The sequence below is a fragment of the Lygodium microphyllum genome, chromosome 4 (assembly GCF_053477565.2).
Source record: "Lygodium microphyllum isolate KBCC chromosome 4, Lygodium_microphyllum_v1.1.10, whole genome shotgun sequence".
NCBI classification, from domain to species: Eukaryota; Viridiplantae; Streptophyta; class Polypodiopsida; order Schizaeales; family Lygodiaceae; genus Lygodium; species Lygodium microphyllum.
In genome coordinates, this window is record NC_141138.1 from 52956870 (window position 1) to 52979982 (window position 23113).

Consider the following 23113-nt stretch of genomic DNA (forward strand, 5'->3'; position numbering starts at 1 on the left):
CTCATAGATAGCTAGATTTCCCATGAACAAGCATGTAAGCAACACCTCATTATATCTTATGCCAAGGGCACAATCCTTGCCACCGACCAGGAAATGGTAAAGTTGAAACAACTGGCTATAATGACTCCTCTTTCTTCTTATGCCAATGGTATGCTCTTAGACTCCAATGGGAGTAAGAAGGCTACCAAATCATGACCAATGCTGAGTAGAGATGTGTAATCAAGACCTCGGAATACGACCCAACTTATGTAGCCCCAACCTCCCATAAGGTGTTGACCACCATCCACAGTTAGGCCCCTCGAAGAACATATCATGACTCACCCCTACTTGGATCGCATGTTGATCGAGGAGGAGCTACACATTGCTAGCCTAATGGATTCCTATGATTTTCTCATAGATGTCCTCACTTATCTCACCCACATAAGCATCCGACCTGTCGACATGGACCATTATGCTCAAATTATGCTTGGCTCATATACGCTGAATGATCTCCACCCTTCAACCTCTAATCCTAGGAAGGATTCTTCTCATCTCTCAGGGGGGAGGGTGTGAATGATAAAAGGTGTAAACATAAAACCTCAATCAACGTTTAAAAATGAAAAAGAATGCCTAAGATCAACTCATGATTGAGTAAAAGCGTTAGAAATCTTTGTGAAATGCATGGACTATTTAAAGAAAAATCCTCTTCCTATATTTAAGTATTTCAATCTCCATAAGCATTTCTTCCATCTCCTACACACCTTTTTGCAAAAATTATGTGAAGAATACTACTTGTGGGCAATGGCTTAATGATAGGCACCTACAATGGCAGGACAGGAGAAGACTAGCAAGCTGCCATTCTCAGAGGAAGATCAGGCAAAGTACGGCCTCTTAGTGGAAACTGTTGAGAAATCAAGTGATGTATGCCCATAGAGGCTAAATGTATGCCCATAGAGGTTGGCCCATAGGTGGCTTTGTATGGAAGATATGAGAAAAGATGTATGCTCTAGAAGCTCTAGGGAGAGATGCCTTGAATCCCATAAGCATAGTGAGGAAGAGTGGAACCATCCAAAAGCTATATAAGCATGTACTTGGCTCTATTTTCAATGTAAGGCATTATCATTTTGTGACACTCAAGATTGTGTTTATGATTTCAAGTTAATCCATCTTGGAACCTAATTCACTTGAGTTACAATCCTTTATCTCAGTCATGGTTTATGTGTATAACCTTCATCCACCATAGCTAGCATAGCTCTAGATCTGTGTTTCTCAACATGGTATCAGAGCCATGGTGAGATATGTCTAGCGACACCCATTCTCTCTTCTACTTCTACTGCCTCATTTTTTGGTCCTCACAGTAATGATAGTGGTTTAGCTTAGGAGTAGAATAAACTCGATGGTGTAGGAGAAAGAGAGAGAGGCTCTCTATTGAGAGGAATTGAAGGCCAAGTTGAGAACCTATTTTCAATTGCTAGAGGGTGTTAGAAAATGCTTTGCTCAAATTGATGCTGCCAATAGAGGGGCAAAAACCGAAGAGAAACTCAAGGAGAAACAGGTGAAAGAAATGCAAGATCTAGAAATTCAGAGCATACTTCCATATCCAAACATGCATTGCCGATGGAACAAAATCCCTCTTCGATTGAAGATGGAAGAGAAGCAAAAAGTCAGCGCCTCTGCAGTGAATCGGAGAGATTGAAGGAGCAATTTAAGGCGCTTTGTGAGGTGATCAATGGTTTGAATGACTCTATTAAACGTGATGCAATGAATCCTTTTCAAAAGAGTCTATCCAGCATTAGATCCCTAGGTCCAAAATAGGCAGGTTGTCACTAGAAGATTTAGTGTTTCCCACTTATGCAATGTGGATATAGGGATTTGATGCTAGTTACTACCTTGCAGACTTTCTGTTGTTCATGTGTTACTCATGGTAAAAATCTTGCTAGGGTAGGTTTTGGTAATTGTTAAGTAAGAGTGGCATCTACCTTGTTCTTCTTGCGGGAGCAATGATCATCTACATTTTCTATTTATGTGCACTTGGTCATTTCTTTCTATATCTTGCATTAATGGTAGATCTCCCCAAAGAAGAGATGATCTATTTGCACTATGCACACCTTGGAAGACAATCCAATGTTAATGTGTTGTCAAGCCATGTATTCCAAGCCACCCGAGAGCTATTCAAAAGGAAATGTATTAATCTTGTATGCCTAAAGCACCGTGATACCCATGATTACTCAAAAGCTATGTATCCTAATATCCATGAAAAGCCAAAAGCCAAATCTATGTATCCCAAGGTTTATGTCATGACAAGCTACATCAATGTACCTGTTTTTATCCATCTCAAACTCACTAAGAAAGAAGACCAAAAGGACCTCACAAGGAAGACTAGAGCACAAGATAACGAAGAACAAGTCAAAGATGAAAAAAAGAAGACCAAGAAGAAGATCAAAGGTTGCCAAATAAGCAACAAAACAAAAAGGATGAAGAAAATATTCTCTGTTGCTGATAACAAAAATCTTCCCATAGTGGATTCTTATTTCCTATAGTGGATATTTGTTTCCTATAGTGGATGTAAAGACTCTACCAAGATGTAAAGTTTCAAGCCTGAACTTGACTAGGCTGCCAAAGAGCTAGTCTCCTGGTCCATGTTCACACGCAGGGGGGCAAAATCCAGCAAGGGTTGAGACTCATCATTTGAGGGGGGGTGTTGAGAAATCAAATTATGTATGCCCATAGAGGCTGGATGTATGCGCCCAAAAGAGGCTGGTCCATAAATGGCTTTGTATGGACGATATGAGAAAAGATGTATGCTCTAGAAGCTCTAGGGAGAGAAGCCTTGAATCCCATAAGCACATTGAGAAAGAGTGGAACCATCCAAAATCTATATAAGCGTGTACTCGGCTCTATTGTCAATGTAAGGTATCATCATTTTGTGACACTCAAGATTGTGTTTATGAGTCCAAGTTAATCTATCTTGGAACCTAATTCACTTGAGTTACAATCATTTAACTCAATCGTGGTTTATGTGTATAACCTTCATCTAGCATAGCTAGCATAGCTCTAGATCCGTGTTTCTTAATAGAAACAAGGGCCTACAGCCAATTCAAAATCAAGTACATCCTGAATTTGGAAGACATTGTCATGGAGGAGCCAACCCATCAAGCAAATCGTGAAGCAATGTAAGCTGCAAAAGTACGTGGAGAAGGTGGGCCAAGCTGTGGACTACGAGAAGTGTGGAGAATTCCTCTAGACTTTCAACAAGAACTGCGGCACCATCACGGTGTATTAAGAGAATGAAGACAAGCACGTGGAAATTGAGCTAACCCCATAGTTGGTGGAGAGGGCATTTGGGCCTATCCAACAAAGTTGAAAGATGATAAAAAAGGGACATGTATAACATGTTGGGAATGGAAAAAGTGATGGTCCATACCAACGATGGCATTGGCCTAGTTGACATCCCAAACCCCAAAGTCCAACTACAGGCAAAAATGGTGCAGGGCCATGTTCTCCAGTCAAAGGTACAATGCATTGATGAGCAAAATCAATGTGCCAATGTCAGAGAGCATCACTACCAAGTCTTTCAATGAGGTGAACCTAAATGGCTTCATGAGGAAGACGATAGAAACATCGGCGAAGGCATTGGCCACCACAAGAAGAAGACCCATGGGGGAAGAATCTCCAACCTCCAAAGCTAGGAATTCATTGTCATCAAAGGCCTCTACCATTGGGTTTGGAGGGGTCTTGATGGCCACCATCAAAGAGGTCTTAGGGGAAATGCAAGAAGAAGAGCTCATTGATAGTAGTTGGAAAGAGCAAGCAAAGTGTTACACTAGTTCTCTTTATGCATTTCTAATGCAATGGCTATGCAAATTACAAGATGTCAGTCCCCAAAAGATGCTTTGGATATTCTCATGAATAATTATGGTAATGTTACTCATGCAAGGAAGATACAATTGAAGCAGTAAATTAATAATGTCTAAAAATGGCAAGAGCATTCAAGCTTATATGATATAGATAAAAACCATAGCAGATCAGCTTGCTATTATTGGTTCCAAAGTCTCAAAGGATGTCGTGATTACAGTTAGAATGAATGGACTAGGCAAGGAGTACAAAGCATTTGATATTTTGATTTCTATGAGAGAAGATCCCCCTAATTGGGATGAATTACTTGCATTGCTGCTAAATGAGGAAGTCAAGCTTGGCTTGAATATAGGTTTGAGTACGCAAAGATATTACCTTTTACTCTAGTCAACGAGCTAGAGGTGGTAGAGCTCATGGAGCTTTTTGAGGTCGTTGGGGACACTTGGAATACATATGGAAAGTAGCAATAGAATGCATGGCAAAGCTCGAATGCGCAAGGACACTGAGGATATGGAGCCTTTAGAGGCAGGGGGAGATCACCTAGAGGTAGAGGTGGCTCTTGGCAATCACATGACCATAGCCTAACAGGGATAAAGACTACCTTATTGTGGAAGATACAGACACATAGCAAAGGACTATCATAAAAAGCAAGTAGATATGAAGGAAAAACGCAGACAACATGGAAATTATGCATCTTCTAGTGGTACACAGGATGAGAGAGATAGGTTGTTTTGTGGCAGATCAGAGTTGGAAGCATGAGAGAGTATGCACAAGAGGGAGAGAGAGAGCTCAAGTACAAGAAGGAATATCTTGCTTAGTAAATTGCTCAAAGGTACAATTAGTACATTCTCCGCAACTGTGAGTTTGTACTTTAGGCAGTTTATATAGCCACTAGAGAAGTTAGGATTAGGGTTTCCCCTTGCTCCCTTGTCCTCTAGTCCATTTATACCTAGCTACCCTTATCCTCTCTAGTATAAGGAGAGTTCCCATGCTTACTTCTCAACACCCCCCCTCAATGCCAGTTGGCATTGGATAAAGCATGATAGGATGACCCCCCTTAATCCATAATGAGATGCCTTTATAAATCAAGCTACAAAAGAAGGTTATAGGTAGAGAGTGTTACAAGACTCAAAAGAGTCGATCATCTATAGATTGGGAGGCAAAGTTAGCCTCCAATTCCTTAGGTACTTTTGGAACACTGGGACACTTACTGGTGATATGCCTGGTCTTTTTTCATTTATTGCACCTCATTTTGTCAGGATATTTCTTCCAACAATTGCTTACAATATGCCCTTTTTTGTGACAGAAGGAGCACTTAGTAGAATCTATATGGACTAACAGTTGCTCACGGGAAGTAAATGCTGAAGTCCCTTCATTGTGGTTCCTATTCTCTTCATCTGGGTATGAATGGATGGTACTTGCCAAGGATGGGTTCGAGATATTAGTTAGGGTAGTCATAAGGGTTGGAAAGACCTTCTTCACAGACTTCAGAAGGATGGCAATGGCATCTTCATCATGAATTGGTGCTTGAACAGAGGCCAACTATGCCATGAGCCCCTTCATATATGAAATAAACTTGCTTAGATCTTCTCCCTATTTATACTCCAAGCTTAAAAACTCAATCTTTAGAAAGATCATGGAGTTCTTCCTTGTAGTGCCGTAGAGCCTTTCAAGTTCATCCACTTCTCCTTGGCAGTGGAGAGTTGGTCAATATGATGAATTAAAGATTCATCTAAATGAAGCATGATGATGGCCTGAGCTCTTTCATCATCTTCTACATCAAGGGAATTGGATGGGTCAATAATTTTCGTCCCTTTTATGAAGGGCCAATAGCCTTGTTCCATTGTTTTATATTTTACTAGGACTTGCCAGGGATGGAAATCTTTTCCATTGAACTTGTGAATTTGAGGCCTTACATTTTTATAGGCCATGGCCATTATAGGAAGGTCTTACCTATTGCCTTAAGCAATGGTAGTGTCTAGTCCTTTACAGGTGGCCAAGTACGAACCAAATAGCAGAGTTGATAGCCTTACAAATGATAGCCAACTTTAAAGCTATAGAGATAAAAACGGTTGAAAATCATACATATGTAATATCTCAAGATAAGATTTTGGAGGTCTTGTTCTTCAAACAACCCTTCATTTAATTTTTACTATTTTCCTAGGTTTCAATGAGGTGAGCTTTGATTGAACTTTTGGCTCCTCTTCATAATGTGGCTTATTAGAGGAGTTCTTGGTGGAACACATCTTATCAATCAACTCTATGCTATAGGATGAATTACAGGCTAAGAAGCACTCTTACCATCTCCCATTCTTATACTCATAATGTAGGTTGATTTTTAGGAGCTTAATATTGCCCATGGAATGAGAAGAACCTCTAGATTTAAGCTCCACAGTGAAGTAACAAATGGTTTTGTAGGATTAAAATCACTGTTGATAATGCCCAGATTGAAAAAAAATGAGAATGAGTGAGCTTGAAGCTTCTTGGCTATGGCTGCCAGAAACCCACAGTTAGGGCTCGACTGAAATCTCTTCCTATGGTGGATAGAGATTTGAGGAGCCCTTTTGTGGGAGTATAGCCCACTAGGGGGGCTATCAAAGCCCTGAGATGGCCGCCGTTGATTCACCCTCAACTGAGCACGTAGCTGTACGAATTTGCACACTGCCTAGATTTGCGCCTGCCTGTGTTTTTTCCTAATGTCATCGTGCTGTGTGACCAATGTGGGGGTTTATGGTGCTAGGGAGGAGCACCTGATACCAATGAAGATTTCTCCTGAAGAAATGGGAGGCCGACATGCCCTCTTTTGCTCACACAAGCTCCTCCAATGGAGATAGGTACTGGTTGGCTATGGAGGTTGAAGGTCCAAGATGAGAAAATGAAGCTTTTCTTGTGCACTTAGTTTGAGCTGAGGTTTAGGGAACCTAAAGGGATCATAGATGGCTATGATACCATGTGGCAAATTAGAGTTGGAAGCATGAGAGTGTGCACAAGAGGGAGAGAGATAGATCAAGTACAAGAAGAAGATCTTGCTTAGTAAGTTGCTCAAAGGTACAACTCGTATGCTCTCCTCAATTGTGAGTGTGTAATTTAGGTAGTTCATATAGCTACTGGAGAAGTTAGGGTTAGGGTTTCCCCTTGCCCCCCTGTCCTGCAGTCCATTTATACCTAGCTACCCTTATCCTCTCCAGTATAAGGAGAGTTCCCATGCTTACTTCTCAACATGTTTGCTATGCAACATGTTTCTAAGAATACATCTAAGCAAGGCAAGGATGACAAGTGGTATATCGACTCACGAGCATCTAATCATATGACTCTGCATGGTGAGTGGTTTGATGAGTTGACAAGAGGTTCCCATGGATATGTATGCCATTGGTGATGACACACAACATGATATTAATCATATAGGTGTGGTTCCACTAATCATGCCCGATGGCAGAAAAAAGAGTCTATATGATGTACTACATCTGCATTCTATAACTAAGAATTTATTGTCAGTTGGACAGATGGCAGCAGAATAGAATCTACGAGTCAGATTCAACAAAGATGGTTGCTTTATTGAAGAATATGGAAATGGTTGCAAATTGATTACTAAAGTAAGAGAGATGGCAGATTGTTAACTTTGGATGCATCTATCCTTGAATTGAAAGCAGCCATGTTTGTCCATGATAATGGAGCAGTTGGGGATGTGGAAATCTAGCACAAATGCATCGGTCATGTCAAACTTCAGAGGTTGAAAAATATGCAGCAAAATTAGGTTGTACTTGGTCTGCCAAAGTTTAAGTGCATTGATCTAGGACATGTCTGTTCCCCCTGTTGTTAGTTTGGGAAACAAGTAAGGTTTCCATTTATGTGGCATGTAAGAAATAGTTCTCGACCTTTGTAGTTGATACATTCATATGTATGGGGTCCTGCCCATATTGGATCTTTTGGTGGTGTCAGGTATTATGTGTCATTTATCGATGATTTCAATAGATACACATGGCTATATATCCTGAAGCACAAGGATGATCTGCTTGACATATTCAAGGATTTTAAGACACGTACTAAAAGTGAGTTTGGATGTTACATCTCATGTTTGAGATCTAATGGAGGTGGAGAATATGTCTCTAGAGAGTTTGATAGTTACTTGGCAAAATATGGCATAAAAAGGCAGGTAGTTACACACCACAATAGAATGGTGTGGCAGAGAGAAAGAATCGTATACTTATGGAGGTTGCTAGGGCAATGCTTAATGAAAAGAACTTGCCAAATGCTTATCAGGCTAAAGTAGTTGTCACTGCTATTTATGTATTGAATAGAACACCTACAGATGGAATTCATGACTTGACTCCATGTATCATGAGAAATTGTATGGGTATAAGCCCAATATCAACCACCTTAAAGTGTTTGATTGCGTTGCTTACATAAATAAACTTGATGAAAAGAGAAAGAAGTCGATCCAAAAGCTATAAAGAGTGTCTTTCTTGGCTTGCACAAGATAGAAAGGTCTACAAGTGTTATAATCCATCCACTCGGGAGACCTTGATTAGTAGGAATGTAGTGTTTGATGAGCTAACATCATGGTATGGTGGTGTGAATGTGGTGGTTTTTGATGGACCAACTAGCCCTACTCTGCTAAAAATTATCCTTCAGCTACTACCATGAGTGGACCTATAGGTGATGGTTCTTCTATTGTCAGTAGGATGACTACGTAGTTATGTTTTTGCATCCATTGACACGGATATGTTAAGAGTATGTTAATGAGGGGGAGATTAGATGAAGGCAAAGAGAAGATGTTTGATGATGTAACTAGTCCACTTACAGTTGGATATGAGTCACTTGGAAGTGATAGCCTTAACAGTGAATTGGGTAAACCATTAATTATGATGCTTGGTGTAAGACAAAGCATGTATGTGCCACCTCATGAGAGGCAAGCACAGAGTGAACTGTAGCTAAGAAGATCTGAAAGGGTTAGGAAATCAGTTGATAGGCTAACATACAATGGGTATTCATCTAGACATTATGCATATATGACTAAAGTTTCAAGTTACAGAGAGCCTACAAAGTTCAATGAGGCAATTGTAGATGAAAATTGGTATGCTGCCATGGATGAAGAATATGCAGCATTGGCTGAAAATGAAACATGGGATTTGGTTAGTTTGCCTAAAGGAAAAACACCCATTGGTTGTAAATGGGTTTATAAAGTGAAATGCAAGCTAAATGGTTCATTGGAAAGGCATAAAGCTCGGCTAGTTGTAGAGGGATATGCACAATTGTATGGCTTAGACTATGAGGAGACTTTCAGCTCAATTGCAAAGATGGAAACAATAACAACAATCATTGCATTAGCAACATCTAAGGGATGGAAGTTATGGCAGATGGATGTCAAAAATGCATTCTTGAATGGTGACTTACTTGAGGAGGTGTATATGGAAAAGCCTAAGGGCTATGTACACCCTGAGTATTCGACACATGTATAAAGGTTGAAAAAGGCCTTGTATGGGCTAAAACACTGAGAGCATGGAACACTCATATCAGTACTTATTTATAGCAGGTTAGTTTTCAGATGGGTCATGCATACCATAGCTTGTTTACAAAGAAGACAAAGAATGATTATGTTTTCTTGGTTATTTATGTGGATGATTTGATCATGACTAGAGATGATGATCATGGCATTGTTGAAATTAGTCATGGTTACAGGCTAAATTCAAGGTGAAGGATCTTGAAGAGCTGAGATACTTCCTTGGGATTGAGGTTGTGTCTACACCTCAATGTATATGGCTGTTGCAAAAATAGGATGCTCATGATATGTTGCTGAAATATGGCATGATGGAGTATAAAGCCATGGAAACACCATTGGATCAGAATGTCAAATTTGTAGTTGATGTTGGGAATGAAATAGAGAATGTCACTATGTATAAACATATGGTGGGTAGTTTGATTTATCTCACTATCACCCGTTTTGACCTCAATTATGAAGTGGGGTTGATTAGCCAGTTTATGTAGAAGCCTTGCAACCCACATCTAGATATAGTCCAGGAGGATTATGCGGTACATATGAAGGGTGCTACTAATTATGGGCTATTTTATGAGCATGGAAAGTCACTTGACTTAACATGTTATACAAATGTAGATTGGGTTGGTTGTGCCTATGACAAAAAGTCAACTAGTGTTAAAGTTTCAACTTGGGTAGCAATATGATTAGTTGGAGTAGTAAGAAGTAGCCAATCATTGCCTTATCTAGTACAGAGGCAGAATACAAGGGTGCAGTCTTAGTAGCATGTGAAGCAATTTGGCTTATGAAACTGCTACATGACTTGGGTATACTGTTAGACAGGAAGGTCACATTGTGTTGTGACAATCTTAGTAGTGTGATGTTGGCTAGCAACCCTGTCTATCATGCTAGATCCAAACACATAGAGGTTCATTACCACTTCATCAGGGAGATGGTACTTAATGGACAGATTGATCTACTTCATGTGAAGACAGAAGACCAGGTAGCATTTATATTTACCAAATCACTTAGTAAAGAGAAGTTTGTGCATTTTAGGGAGCAACTTGGAGTACAATAGTTAGTTTGAGCTTGAGGGGGAGTGTTGAGCTTCAAGCTCATGATCATTGTCACTGACTCTAACTTGACAGATGTAGTCTTAGCTCTCATCATCTGCCATGTGTGTTGTAATAAACGAGTTAGAGACTCAACCATAGTTAGTGACCTAGACTATTATGTAGTGTGCAACTAGACTTTAGTCTAGGGGTTTCTTTTTAAAATAATGAAGGTGAATAACAAGGGAATATTTCTACTCTTTGTGTGTGGGTTTCTCTCAATGTCTGTCTTTCTCTCTCCCCCCTAAAACTTTGACAATTTTGGCTAGTCATACAACTTGCCATGGATCGGCACCAAGCCTTCTCCAACAAAAAAACTCAAGAGAAGGGTCACAATAGCAACCGTATCACCACATTTCAATTATATCTCCTCCTACCCTCCCTCTCTACATAGTCCACAATAAGCATGTATATGCTCTCTCTCTACCATACTTCATTGCATATTCTTGAAGGCTTCTACTTAATCAAACCGGTGAGTTCTATTAAACTATCATACCAAGCCCCTATCTAGAATCTTCATTGCATATTCTTGAAGGCAACCCATGTTGAGATATCGAGCTCCACTCGTGATATGCCAGGGTGACCGTTGTGCATTTATGTCACCGACTTGTTAGCTGCGGATTCGGTTGGTACATTGCCCATGAATAATAGCTAGATTACAGCTATCCTTATCTACTCTAGTTCGTGGCTCAGTTAGTATGCCACCTTAGTTAGTTGAGTTTGGTTTGAGACCCATATATAGGGTTCTTCTATTTCTTTGTACTAGAGTTCTTTTTGGCTTACACAAACTAAGAAGAGAAAAACTATTTTCAGCCTCCACCTTTTGTGTGTATTCCCCCATTGTGCAAGCAAGAAAGCTATAAGTGAGACTCCTTCTCTCCCACAATATTGACATGGTATCAGAGCCTTGTTCGTGGTAAGGAGCTCAAGAAAGCAAACCAAGTTTGCGGTGTTCTGGTAAGAGGACCAGTGTTGCTTTCATTTTTCTGTTTTGGGAGCAAGTCTTTGCAGGTAGCACAACCGGGAAGTGCAAGAGTGCATTGTCTCAGATTGAGACGTCCTTCGCGGTATAGCAAGAGGGCAATATATGCTGCGGGTAAGGGCTTTAGCCCTTAGTTGCCTTGTTTTTTTGATTCGAGGCCATTTCAGTGCCTGTTTTGGAGGCGGAAGTTTTTTGCACGCGCTCAAGAAAAGGCCTTGTTTTTTGCTGTGCGACCACTGTTCTATAGGTCGGTGAAAAGTTACTGTAGAAATTGCATCGTATGCCTGTGCGTAGAGACATTAGGAGTTACAGAATCATCCTTGTTGCCTGTTGATGCAAAATCGTCACTAGGAAGTGACTATGTGGTCAAATACCACTTTCGTCAGTTTTGTAGATTTGCCCTTGTGAGGTTGAAGTTGTGCTTTTTGCAGTGACATAATTTTTTGCAGTGTTTTGTAATGGCGTTTGATTCTCTTTCACAGATTGTCACTGAAAAGCTTGATAAGAACAACTTCCAAGCATGGAAGTTTAGAATGATGAATTTCCTTATGGGAAAAGGATATTGGGAATTCGTTGCAGGAAATGAAGAAGAACCAGTTCTTCCTGATGTTCCCAATCAACAACAAATGCAGGCATTTAAAGGATGGCATGAGAGAGCCAGAAAAGTTATATACTGGCTGTCTATCAGTATTTCAGACTCTATGATTGTGCATATTTAAGATGCAAGTACGCCAAAGGAGGCATGGGATACTTTGTCAAAAATGTATAGCACAAATACGCAAGCCAGAAAAATGTAGCTCAAGCAAGAGTTGCACAATGTGCAAAGAGAAATTATGAGCATCAATGACTACCACATGAAGGTGAAGAAGATTGCAGATGCACTTGCTTTCATTGGGTCGCCAGTGGAAGATGATGATTTAGTTTCTGTGACCTTGAATGGTCTAGAAAAGGATTATGCAGAGTTCCGAACATCCATTTCCGTCCGTGAAAGATTTCCTGATTTTGATGAGTTGATTGCTCTTCTAATTTCTGAGGAGCAGAGAAATGGTGGTGCATCTTCTTCAGGAGGAACTTCAAAAGAAGTTGTCTCCTACTCAAATTCTGGAAGAGGTAGAGGCAGAGGTAGAGGAGACCGATCTGGAGGCCGTGGTAGAAATTAGAATATGCAGCAAACTCAAGAAAACCAGTCCTATGGAGGAGGACGTGGCAACTCTAGAGGCAGGGGGAGCCAAAGAGGTCGTGGTGGATGGCAAAGAGGCCAAAATGCAAACAACAATGTTGAATGCTACTACTCTGGTAAAATGGGTCATATGGCTAAAGACTGCTATAAAAAGCAGAATGACATCATGAATGGAAAATTGCAACAATGAAATTATGCATATTCTAGTAGACAGGGTGATGACAGAAATGAGCATTTGTTTATGGTGTAGCACATGACCAATTTTGTGACAAGTGTAGAAGAAAGCAATGATGTGTGGTATGTTGACTCAGGTGCATCAAACCACATGACAGGTCATGCAGAATGGATGCAGGATGCAAGGAAAATGGAAAAACCAGGATTTGTGGAGACTGGTGATGATATTGCACATCCTATTGTGCAGATTGGAAAAATTCCATTGTCTATACAGGATGGGAAAAAGAAATACCTGTCAAATGTATTTCATGTCCCAAATATCACAAAGAACCTGTTTCTATTGGTCAAATGGTTGAGCAGAGCTTGCAGGTCAGATTTAATTCTCATTGATGCTTTGTTGAGGATATGAAAAATAAAAGTCACTTGATAGCAAAAGGAAAGAAGAAGGGCAGAATGTTTACGTTGGATGTAGACATGCCTGAATTGAGTGCAACAATGTTTGCACATGGGACCGGTGTAGTTATAGATATTGATATCTGGCATAAACGCATTGGTCATGTTAATGTATAGCGACTTAAATCAATGCAAGCCCAAAATATTGTTGCAGGATTGCCTAGATTCAAGGTTGCAGAAATGCATAAGGTATGTGAAGCCTGTCAATTTGGAAAACACGCAAGGAAACCATTTCCTAGACATGTTCAAGAGAGTAAGAAGCCATTGAAATTAATCCACTCTGATGTGTGGACTACTAAAGCTACATCTATTGGAGGCTGTCATTATTTTGTCACTTTTATTGATGACTATAGCAGAAAAGTTTGGGTGTATTTTATGAAAAAGAAAAGTGAAGTTTTTGGGCATTTTAAAACTCTTAAAGCTATGGTTGAAAAAGAAACAAGCCTGCAAATAAAATGCCTAAGGTCAGATGGAGGGGGAGAGTACCTCTCAAATGAGTTTGCAAGGTTCTTGCAGGAGCATGGCATAAAGCAGCAATATTCATGTAGTCATACCCCACAACAAAATGAAATTGTAGAAAGAAAAAACAGGCATATTGGAGAGGAATCTCGTGCCATGCTCAATGAAAAAGACCTGCCAGATTTTTACTGGGCTGAGACAGTTGCTACAACAGTCTACATAATGAACAGGACTCCCACTGCAGCAATACATGGCATGATTCCAGAGGAGAGGTATACTGGTAGGAAACCAGATATTTCTCTTTTGAAAATTTTTGGTTGCATTGCCTATGTTCATGTGCTAGATGAGTTGAGATCCAAGTTGGATCCAAAAGCTGAGAAGTGCATCTTTATTGGTTATTCTCTGCAGGCAAAAGGGTATAGATGCTATAACCCTTCTACTCGTAATTTTACAGTGAGCAGAGATGTTGTTTTTGATGAGATGAGTAGCTGGTATAAACTAGTAAATGTGATTGATAATGTAGATGCACAAAATGGTAATGTTGCACAGAATTCACAGCAGCACACAAGATATTAGTGGACCTGGAGCGTCCTCTAGCATTGGTTCATATTCTTCGCCATGGACAGGCAGATTGAGATCATGAGAATCTCCTCAAAGCAATGTAGATAGTGGTATGCAGGTATCACGAAAAGGAAAAGAGAAGGTAGATCAGCCCATGTTTGATGTGAATGCAGGTCACTCTTATGTGGATGGTGAATCCAGTGGCTCAGAACAAAGCATTGATGATGAGTTGGGTATTCCTTCTATTGTTACACCTAGAGCAAGGAAAACCAGGGATGTTTTGAGAGCACCTGGGAGTGAACCTACTTTGCGCAGGTCTACTAGAGCTAGGTATCATTGTGGATAGGCTGAAATATGATGGATTTACAGCCATTCACTATGCATATATGGTCAAAGTGATACAGGAACCATAACCCACTTCTTTTGAGCAAGCCATGGGAAAAGAAAAATGGGAGAAAGCCATGGATGAAGAAATGGATGCCTTGGAAGCAAATGCTACATGGGAATTGGTACCTTTGCCTAAAGATAAGAATGCAATTGGTTGTAAGTGGGTTTATAAGGTGAAACACAATGCAGATGGTTCTGTGAATATATACAAAGCAAGATTAGTAGTCAAGGGGTATGCACAAACATATGGCATTGATTATGAAGAAACATTCAGTTCGGTTGCAAGGATGGCAACCGTAAGAGTAGTCATTGCTATGGCTGCATCAAAGGGATAGTCTTTACATCAGATGGATGTAAAGAATACCTTCTTGCATGGTGATTTGCAAGAAGAGGTCTATATGGAGCAGCCACCATGTTATGTGCATGCTGTTCATCCTGAGTTTGTTTGCAGGTTGAAGAAAGCCTTGTATGGCTTGAAGCAAGCACCTAGAGCATGGTCTGACAAGATAGGATAGTATCTTGTCACTATTGGCTTTCAGATTTCCAAGGCAAATTTTTCAAAAAAAAAAAAAAAAAAAAAAAAAAAAAAAAAAAAAAAAAAAAAAAAAAAAAAAAAAAAAAAAAAAAAAAAAAAAAAAAAAAAAAAAAAAAAAAAAAAAAAAAAAAAAAAAAAAAAAAAAAAAAAAAAAAAAAAAAAAAAAAAAAAAAAAAAAAAAAAAAAAAAAAAAAAAAAAAAAAAAAAAAAAAAAAAAAAAAAAAAAAAAAAAAAAAAAAAAAAAAAAAAAAAAAAAAAAAAAAAAAAAAAAAAAAAAAAAAAAAAAAAAAAAAAAAAAAAAAAAAAAAAAAAAAAAAAAAAAAAGATGCACGTGAGCTTCTGGAAGACCCTACTATGTACAGACACATAGTAGAAAGTTTGATTTATATGACTATTACCAGGCCAGATTTGAGCTATGCTGTTGGATTGGTAAGTCAGTTTATGCAGGCTCCAAGGAAACCACATTTGGATGCGGCTAGACACATACTCAGGTATGTGAAGTCCACATTGCAATATGGACTACTTTATGAGACTGGGGTTTAGATACAGTTGCATGGATACACTGATGCTGATTGGGCTGGTAGTATTTTTGATAGACGATCTACCAGTGGATATGTGTTCTCTTTTGGGAGTGCTACAGTCACTTGGCCTACAGTTGCCTTGTCAAGCTTAGAGGCTGAGTACAGGGGCGCAGCAATGGTTGCATGTGAGGTAGCTTGGTTGCATAAGCTACTTTATGATATGCATCAGCCTACAGATGAGCCAGTTGTCATTTATTGTGACAACATGAGTAGTATACACTTGGCAAATAACCCAGTCTATCATGCTAAAACAAAGCACATTGAGGTGCATTATCACTATGTGCGGGAGAGGGTTGTACTAGGTCTTATTGATCTAGTTTATGTCAGCACAAAGGATCAGGTAGTTGATATATTTACGAAGGCATTGGGCGCAGAGAAGCTGCGCAAGTTCAGAGACCTACTTGGTGTGCAGGAATTGGGATTGAGCTCGAGGGGGAGTGTTGAGATATCGAGCTCCACTCCTGATATGCCAAGGTGACCGTTGTGCATTTATGTCACCGACTTGTTAGCTGCAGATGCGGTTGGTACACCGCCCATGAATAATAGCTAGATGACATCTATCCTTATCTACTCTAGTTCGTGGCTTAGTTAGTATGCCACCTTAGTTAGTTGAGTTTGGTTTGAGACCCATGTATAGGGTTCTTCAATTTCTTTGTACTAGAGTTCTTTTTGGCTTACACAAACTAAGAAGAGAAAAATTGTTTTCAGCCTCCACCTTTTGTGTGTATTCCCCCATTGTGCAAGTAAGAAAGCTACAAGTGAGACTCCTTTCTTCTCTCCCACAATCTTGACAACCCACACTTCCATACGTTGTAGCATCCATGGTTCACCTATAAGTTGTTCTCCATATTCTTAAAGGTAGCTTACTACATCATGCTTGTTAGTTGTCCATCTACTTCAATGCATTACTCCCTTGTAATTCTCTCTAACAATGTCTAATTGATCTAATGTCTTCTACTAATCCTTCTTGTGAATGCAAAATAGGCATGTTAGAGTGAATACCTATAATTGCCCAATGTCGACATACTAATGATCTCCTATAGAGGAATGGTGAGCATGTGTATTGCTATGGCGGCATTCTTGTGAAGCCCATTGCATTCTATAAGACCAAGAACACCTATCCAAGCTATGCCTTCAATCCATTCCCCCTTTTGCACTTCATTCATCATCCTCCAAATGTGTTTTAGAGCCTCTATCTACTTATAAGTGGTGGTCTTTGTTTGCAAACAACAATGCACAACCCCCTAAGAAGAAATTCTTTGTGAAGGCTTATTTATCTCTTCTAAAATATGTGTAGTAGCTATTAATCTTTACCTTATTTCTTACATAGTCCAACTATTTATCCTTTATATAGCATCACTTTCTCAAATATAATAGTAGTGATGGATAGATATGATATCCATATCAGAATGTAGATACTCATGCATCTTCTCTTGATATCTTTGATGTAGATGACGAGGTCCGCTATTCAGAGTAATAGGTGCCTAAAGGGGAGATTCAATTCTAGTTAATGGTGCCAATCCCCCTCTCCACAAAAGCCAAATGCAAGAAATCTCATTCCAAAGGAGCTCAGCATAAACCCTTATGATTACCACTATGTCAACCAGCCCTTATTGAATCGGCTACAAAGGTACAAATAAAGAAAGTTATCAAGCAATGGACTATTGAAAACATGGCTTAGGCAATTTTTGATCACAAAGTAGGAGTTTGCCTTAGAAAGTGTGGTGATAAATATGGGATGAGTGCCTCAATGATTTAGAATTGGCAAGAGGAGAGGACCAACTAGGAGGCAAAAGGACAAGCAACCATGCTAACTACAAAAGAGGAGGGATCTCTACTTAGTTGGTGTTTCAAAAAGTGTGATTTAGGCCATGGAGGATTTGTTCTTAATGTGAAGGTGAAGGTTGTCGAAACATATCATACTAGGCATATAGTATTTAGTCAATGCATTCTTGGGAAGAGCTGGTGGGAATGCTTTCACAAGTGACATCTATATTTGGTGTTTTGAGTAAATGAATCCTTGGTGCAATTCAAGGCCATTAATTTCTAGCTAGAAATTGTAATTACCTTCTATGAGAACTCCAAAACCCTTTACAAGCTAAACAATTACCCCCCAAGCAACATTTGGAATGCAAATCAGATGCGATTCCAAGGCTCCAGAGACAAAAGGCATGAGAGCGCTTGCATAAAAGGAACGAGAGTTGTATATGGAATGACCACAGACTCTAAGGAGTGGATGATGATTTTATGTTGTGTTAATGGTGTTGATAATACCATTCTTGGATACTACATCTTCAAAGGACAAAGGATTGGTGGCAATTATATCCAAAATTGTGAAGAGGGAGCTGTCATGGCCATGCAAAGGAAAGCATGGATGACAACGGAGTTATTCCATGCATGGTTGGATCATTTTTGTAAACGGATTAATGAGTCTATGGGCTTTACATACATGCACTTGTTTATTCTTGATGGCCATGGTGGCCATTTTTCTATTTTAGGTGTTGAGAAGGTTGCTTCATGGGATATTGACATCATAACACTACCAACCCACACTTCTCAAAAGCTTCAACCTTTGGATGTGATAGTGTTCAAATCATTAAAGACTTATTTTCATAAAGAAAGGGTAGTTTGCTAGCATAGGACACAAAGCACTCAAGCATCTACGAAATATCCAAAGACAAGATTTACATAAATGGAAATACAGATAATTCTTAGTTTCAAATATGCACATTTAAATTTTTGAATGGTTATAATAGTCATCATCCACTACAAACAATGTTCTCCTTTCAAAGAATATGCTAGAGTTATATCACCAACACAAATTCAAAAATGCAGGCAATGTCAACATGAAAATTGACTTCAAAGGTTCCAAATTTTTGGTCGTAGTTTTCATTGTTTGGTTAGAGCTAGTTCTATTAGATAATTGATCAAAAATTCAAATATCTAGGCCAACAAACAGAATAGCTTCCACTTTTGAGAAGAGCTTTCCAAGTTGCCTTTGCCTCAGTGCATGTAGATCCCCACTAGGGTAGAATTCCATAACCAAGCAAGTGAATTTATCAGTTTGAAAATGGTAGTACAACAAAGGTGTGAATGGATGATCCTTTGCTATTAAAGAAATTCAGGTATGTTAGAGTTATTGTCCTTGAATTTCACTATGTTGTGGAGCTTTCCTCTACTAATTAAAGAGGAGCTTTCTTCTGCAGATTGTTTAATGCAACATGTACTTGCTACCACTTGTGTTGTATATAAATGCAAGCATACCTCTCATTCTCTACATGTTATAGTTTCCAAGAGGACTCCAAAACTATAATCATATGTTCTGTCCTTCAACAACCCACATACTCACCCAAAATGGAACCAATGAGACCCCTAGGAAATTGGTTTTGAAGATTCAACAAATAGGATTTTGCTACACGACAGGGAGATATCAATATGCATGAGTTTGTAATGAAAGATAAATATATGAACATGTTGAAACACTCATCTTTGAGAGTCATTCCACAACATGTCATTACGAAGTTCTCAAATCCAGAGTGGCAATTGTCCCATGCTACTAGCCTCTTTGCCCATATCTCCCTATGATGCCACCAATGCTCACCATTTGAGAAGGTACTCTAGAAAGTGTGACCAACAGTTTGTCTCTTGGAGCATGCAAACATCATCATCTTCAATGCAATTCGAGCTAATGATGATGATGATGAGAGAGAGAGAGAGAGAGAGAGAGAGAGAGAGAGAGAGAGAGAGAGAGAGAGAGAGATGCTACGTTTCTTCATTAGTCTTGCATGGAGCCACAACCATGCAAGATTGTGCATTAACTCGTTGATCCCCATTCTACGATTGGGGGAAAGTAGACATGTGGTAGGGGAAAGACTGAGTTATGTTATGCCTATCAAGAAAATACATATGTTTTTAAAATGAAAAAATTCCAATTGAAATTCATGTCTCGACTTTCTCCCTATTATGAGGGTCACCTGCCCATAAGGTCGCTTGCCCCAATTTTTAAATTTAGGGGGCCAATAGCGTGTGTAAAGTTAGGTGTTCCACCATTGGCCCCTTTACGCTAGTCTTCAAAACCAAGGCTTGTTCGGTACGATGACGGAGTATTGGCTGAGTGGTTAAGATTTCAAATCTTGGATTGATTGGTTCAAAGGTGTTTTACCCTTTGGGTGTAAAGATTGAGATGAAGCCCAATCATAAAATATCTCAAAATTGAAGGTTTTAAAAAATAAAGAGTCAAGCGTGCCCACTGCCGAGTGGGGCAACTCGGTTTGGGATTAAAAAAGCAGCAGGAACGCTAAATGGTTAAAGCGGGAAAGCTAAAAAAGTCGAACACTGCCCTGGATAAAACAGACCATCCTGAGAAGGTTGAGTCTTCCTGGTCTGATCGAGAAGAACGCCGGTGGTACTTACGAACACACTAGCTTCATAAAGAACTAGCTGTAATGGCCGTCGTCAAGAACTGTCCTGATACGGCAGCGACAAAAGAAGAAGCTGCAGTTGTGGAGATGACTTCGGCAGGATACTACAAAACAGTTGACGAACCTCTTCATGAGCCTCCGACCCCAAACAGGAGGAAGAAGCGGAAGTGCAACTTCTTTCTGACTCTATGCACTGTGATTGCCACAGTGAGCTCGACCTTACTAGGCTATGGTAAGTCCTCATGATTAACTTATTGGATGCTTACTCCCGTTTAAGCTAAGCACGTTCATGGCCACTGCCAATTATTGATTGAACGATGGCCCGCGATTCTTAATATGTTTGTTCTAACGTGTCGTTGATGATCGTTAAGAGGGCAATTAAACAAAATTACGACGATTTGGATCTTCAATAAGTTGGTTCATACGGTGGATTTGGACTTTGCAAGATTATGCCAACTACTAGACGATATGTGTCACCTTTGACATATAAATTTCGCCATACTAAAAAGTTCTGGAATTCTCATAATTGAGAACTAATTATATACATCGTGCATTGATCACTACAGGTTGTGATCTTCCATATTATTAGTTGCGAGATGTAGTGATGTATCTGTTTACAGCGCAAGATGGTGTCATGTTCACCGCTATCAGGATGCCATTCTATGTTACTGCAAGCATGCAGATTGATTATATGGTGTGATAAATCTAAATTGATGCAGATAAATCGATAATGATTGCTTATATGGTGTGATAAATTTATATTGATGTAGATAAATCTATCCCGATTGATTATATGATGTGATAAGTCTATATTCATGGTAGCATGTTCACAGTTGTGTTATGCATGTGATTATAATTTATGTAACAAGCAGCAGGCAGATTGATTGATTGATGATATGGTGTACTGATAAATCTAAGTTGATGCCTGCAGATATCGGGGTGATGAGCGGGGCGCTGCTGTTCGTGAGCGACGACCTGAAGCTCGGGATAACCCAGCAGGAGCTGGTGGTGGGGTCGCTGCAGCTAGTGTCGGTGCTGGGGGGGCTGGCGGCGGGGCGGCTGTCGGACGCGATAGGGAGGCGGAAGACGATGGCGCTGGCGGCGGGGATCTTCCTGGTGGGGGCAGTGGTGATGGCGCTCTCGCCATCATTCGCGGTTCTGTTCGTGGGCCGGATAGTGACGGGGGTCGCGGTGGGGTTCGCGCTCATGATAGCCCCCGTCTACTCGGCGGAGCTGTCGCCGGCGAGGCTGCGGGGATCCATCGTCTCGCTCACGGAGGTCTTCATCAACTTCGGCATACTGTTGGGCTACATCGTCAGCTTCGCGCTGCAGGACCTGCCGACGCACATCAACTGGCGCCTCATGCTCGGGGCCGGCGGCATCCCGGCCATCGTCCTCGGCGCGGGGGTGCTCATCATGCCGGAGTCGCCGCGCTGGCTGGTGACGCAGCGCCGCATGAAGGAGGCGCGCTATATCTTACTCAAGGCCAACAACGACGACGAGGCGGAGACGCAGGCGAGGCTGGCAGACATCATGGAGGCGGTGGGGTTCGTCAACGCGGACCCGAGCCGGGAGCCGACGCAGGCGGAGTACGACGAGGCCTTCGGCAACGCGAGGCGGCAAGGCTCGGGGGTGTGGAGGGAGCTGCTGATCCGGCCGACGCCTGCGGTGCGGCGGATGCTGGTGTGCATGTTCGGGATCCACGTGGCGCAACAGGCGTGCGGGATAGACTCGGCGGTGTATTACAGCCCGGTAGTGTTCGGCGAGGCGGGGGTCCGAACCAAGCTGGGGCGGCTCGGGGCGACCGTCGGCGTGGGCTTCACCAAGTTCATCTTCATCTTCGTGGCGACGACGTTTCTGGACAACGCCGGGCGGCGGCCCCTCTTGATGGCGTCGGCCGCCGGAGTCGGCCTTACCCTCTTCACCGTCGCCACCGCCTTCATCAAGCTGGGCATCAACTCCACCCAGGGCGACACCCTCGTCTCCGTCAACCTCTCCCACGCCTCCCCCCACACCTCCCGTCTCGGAGCTGCCATCACCATCTTCGCCATCTGCGCCTACGTCGCCTCCTTCTCCATCGGCCTCGGCCCCGTGGCCTGGGTCTTCGTTTCGGAGATCTTCCCCCTCCGCCTCCGCGCCCAGGCCATGGGCCTCGCCGTCTTCGTCAACCGCCTCATCAGCGGCATCGTCGCCATTACCTTCCTCAGCATCTCCAAGACCATCACCCCCGCAGGCACCTTCTACCTCTACGGCACCATCGTCTTCATCGCCATCGTCTTCTTCTACTTCTTCATCCCCGAGACCAAGGGCAAGACCCTCGAGGAGCTCTCCTTCTTCTTCGACCACGGATTTGGCCACAAGAAGAGGTCGGTAGCAGCTGATGATCAACGCCGGGATGAGCAGAACCAGGGCACTCGTGGTGATGTGAATGCCTGCTGAAGCTGTATTAATACTCAGCCGCTCCGCTCCGTTTACAATTAGTTTTGTATTCATCTCGTATAATTTTTATCTATTGTCTTCTCGATTTACTTGGCCTCTGCCACTCCACTTTGCGTTGTGACAATAATAATAATGTCATTTTATCTTCGCATGTAAAATACAAAAATAAATACTAAATTATGCATTGAACATACCATTCAAACTTTTGAAAAATGTTCGTTTTGTAACTCGGAAACGCTTATTGATGTTAGTATGTGGTGTTTTAGAATTATATCTCTCTCAATTGTATATTCGAAGCGCTCATTGATGTTAGTGTGTGGTGGTTTTAGAATTATATTCTCTCTCAATTTTAGTGTTTAAATTTTAAGCCCAAAATGGTGTCACACCTATTTTAATGTTTAAATTTCGAGCCCAAAATGGTGTCACACCTATTTTGGGCATCAAACGAATACCTAAACATTGAAGATGAGGTGTCACAATGAAATCTAAAATTTTAAGTGAACATTTCAAATGAAGTCCTAG

The 23113-nt window shown here is 40.9% G+C and overlaps 1 protein-coding gene across 1 annotated transcript; it reads left to right on the top strand.

Annotated features, from left to right (window-relative positions):
* The first annotated feature begins 20087 nt into the window (after window positions 1-20087).
* On the top strand, window positions 20088-22668 carry LOC148037040 (putative polyol transporter 1). The gene is made up of 2 exons (XM_087677231.1): window positions 20088-20384; window positions 21084-22668. Exons 1-2 carry the CDS (start codon window positions 20177-20179, stop codon window positions 22589-22591), a joined length of 1716 nt encoding a protein of 571 aa, XP_087533357.1. The 5' UTR covers window positions 20088-20176; the 3' UTR covers window positions 22592-22668.
* The last annotated feature ends 445 nt before the right edge of the window (window positions 22669-23113 follow it).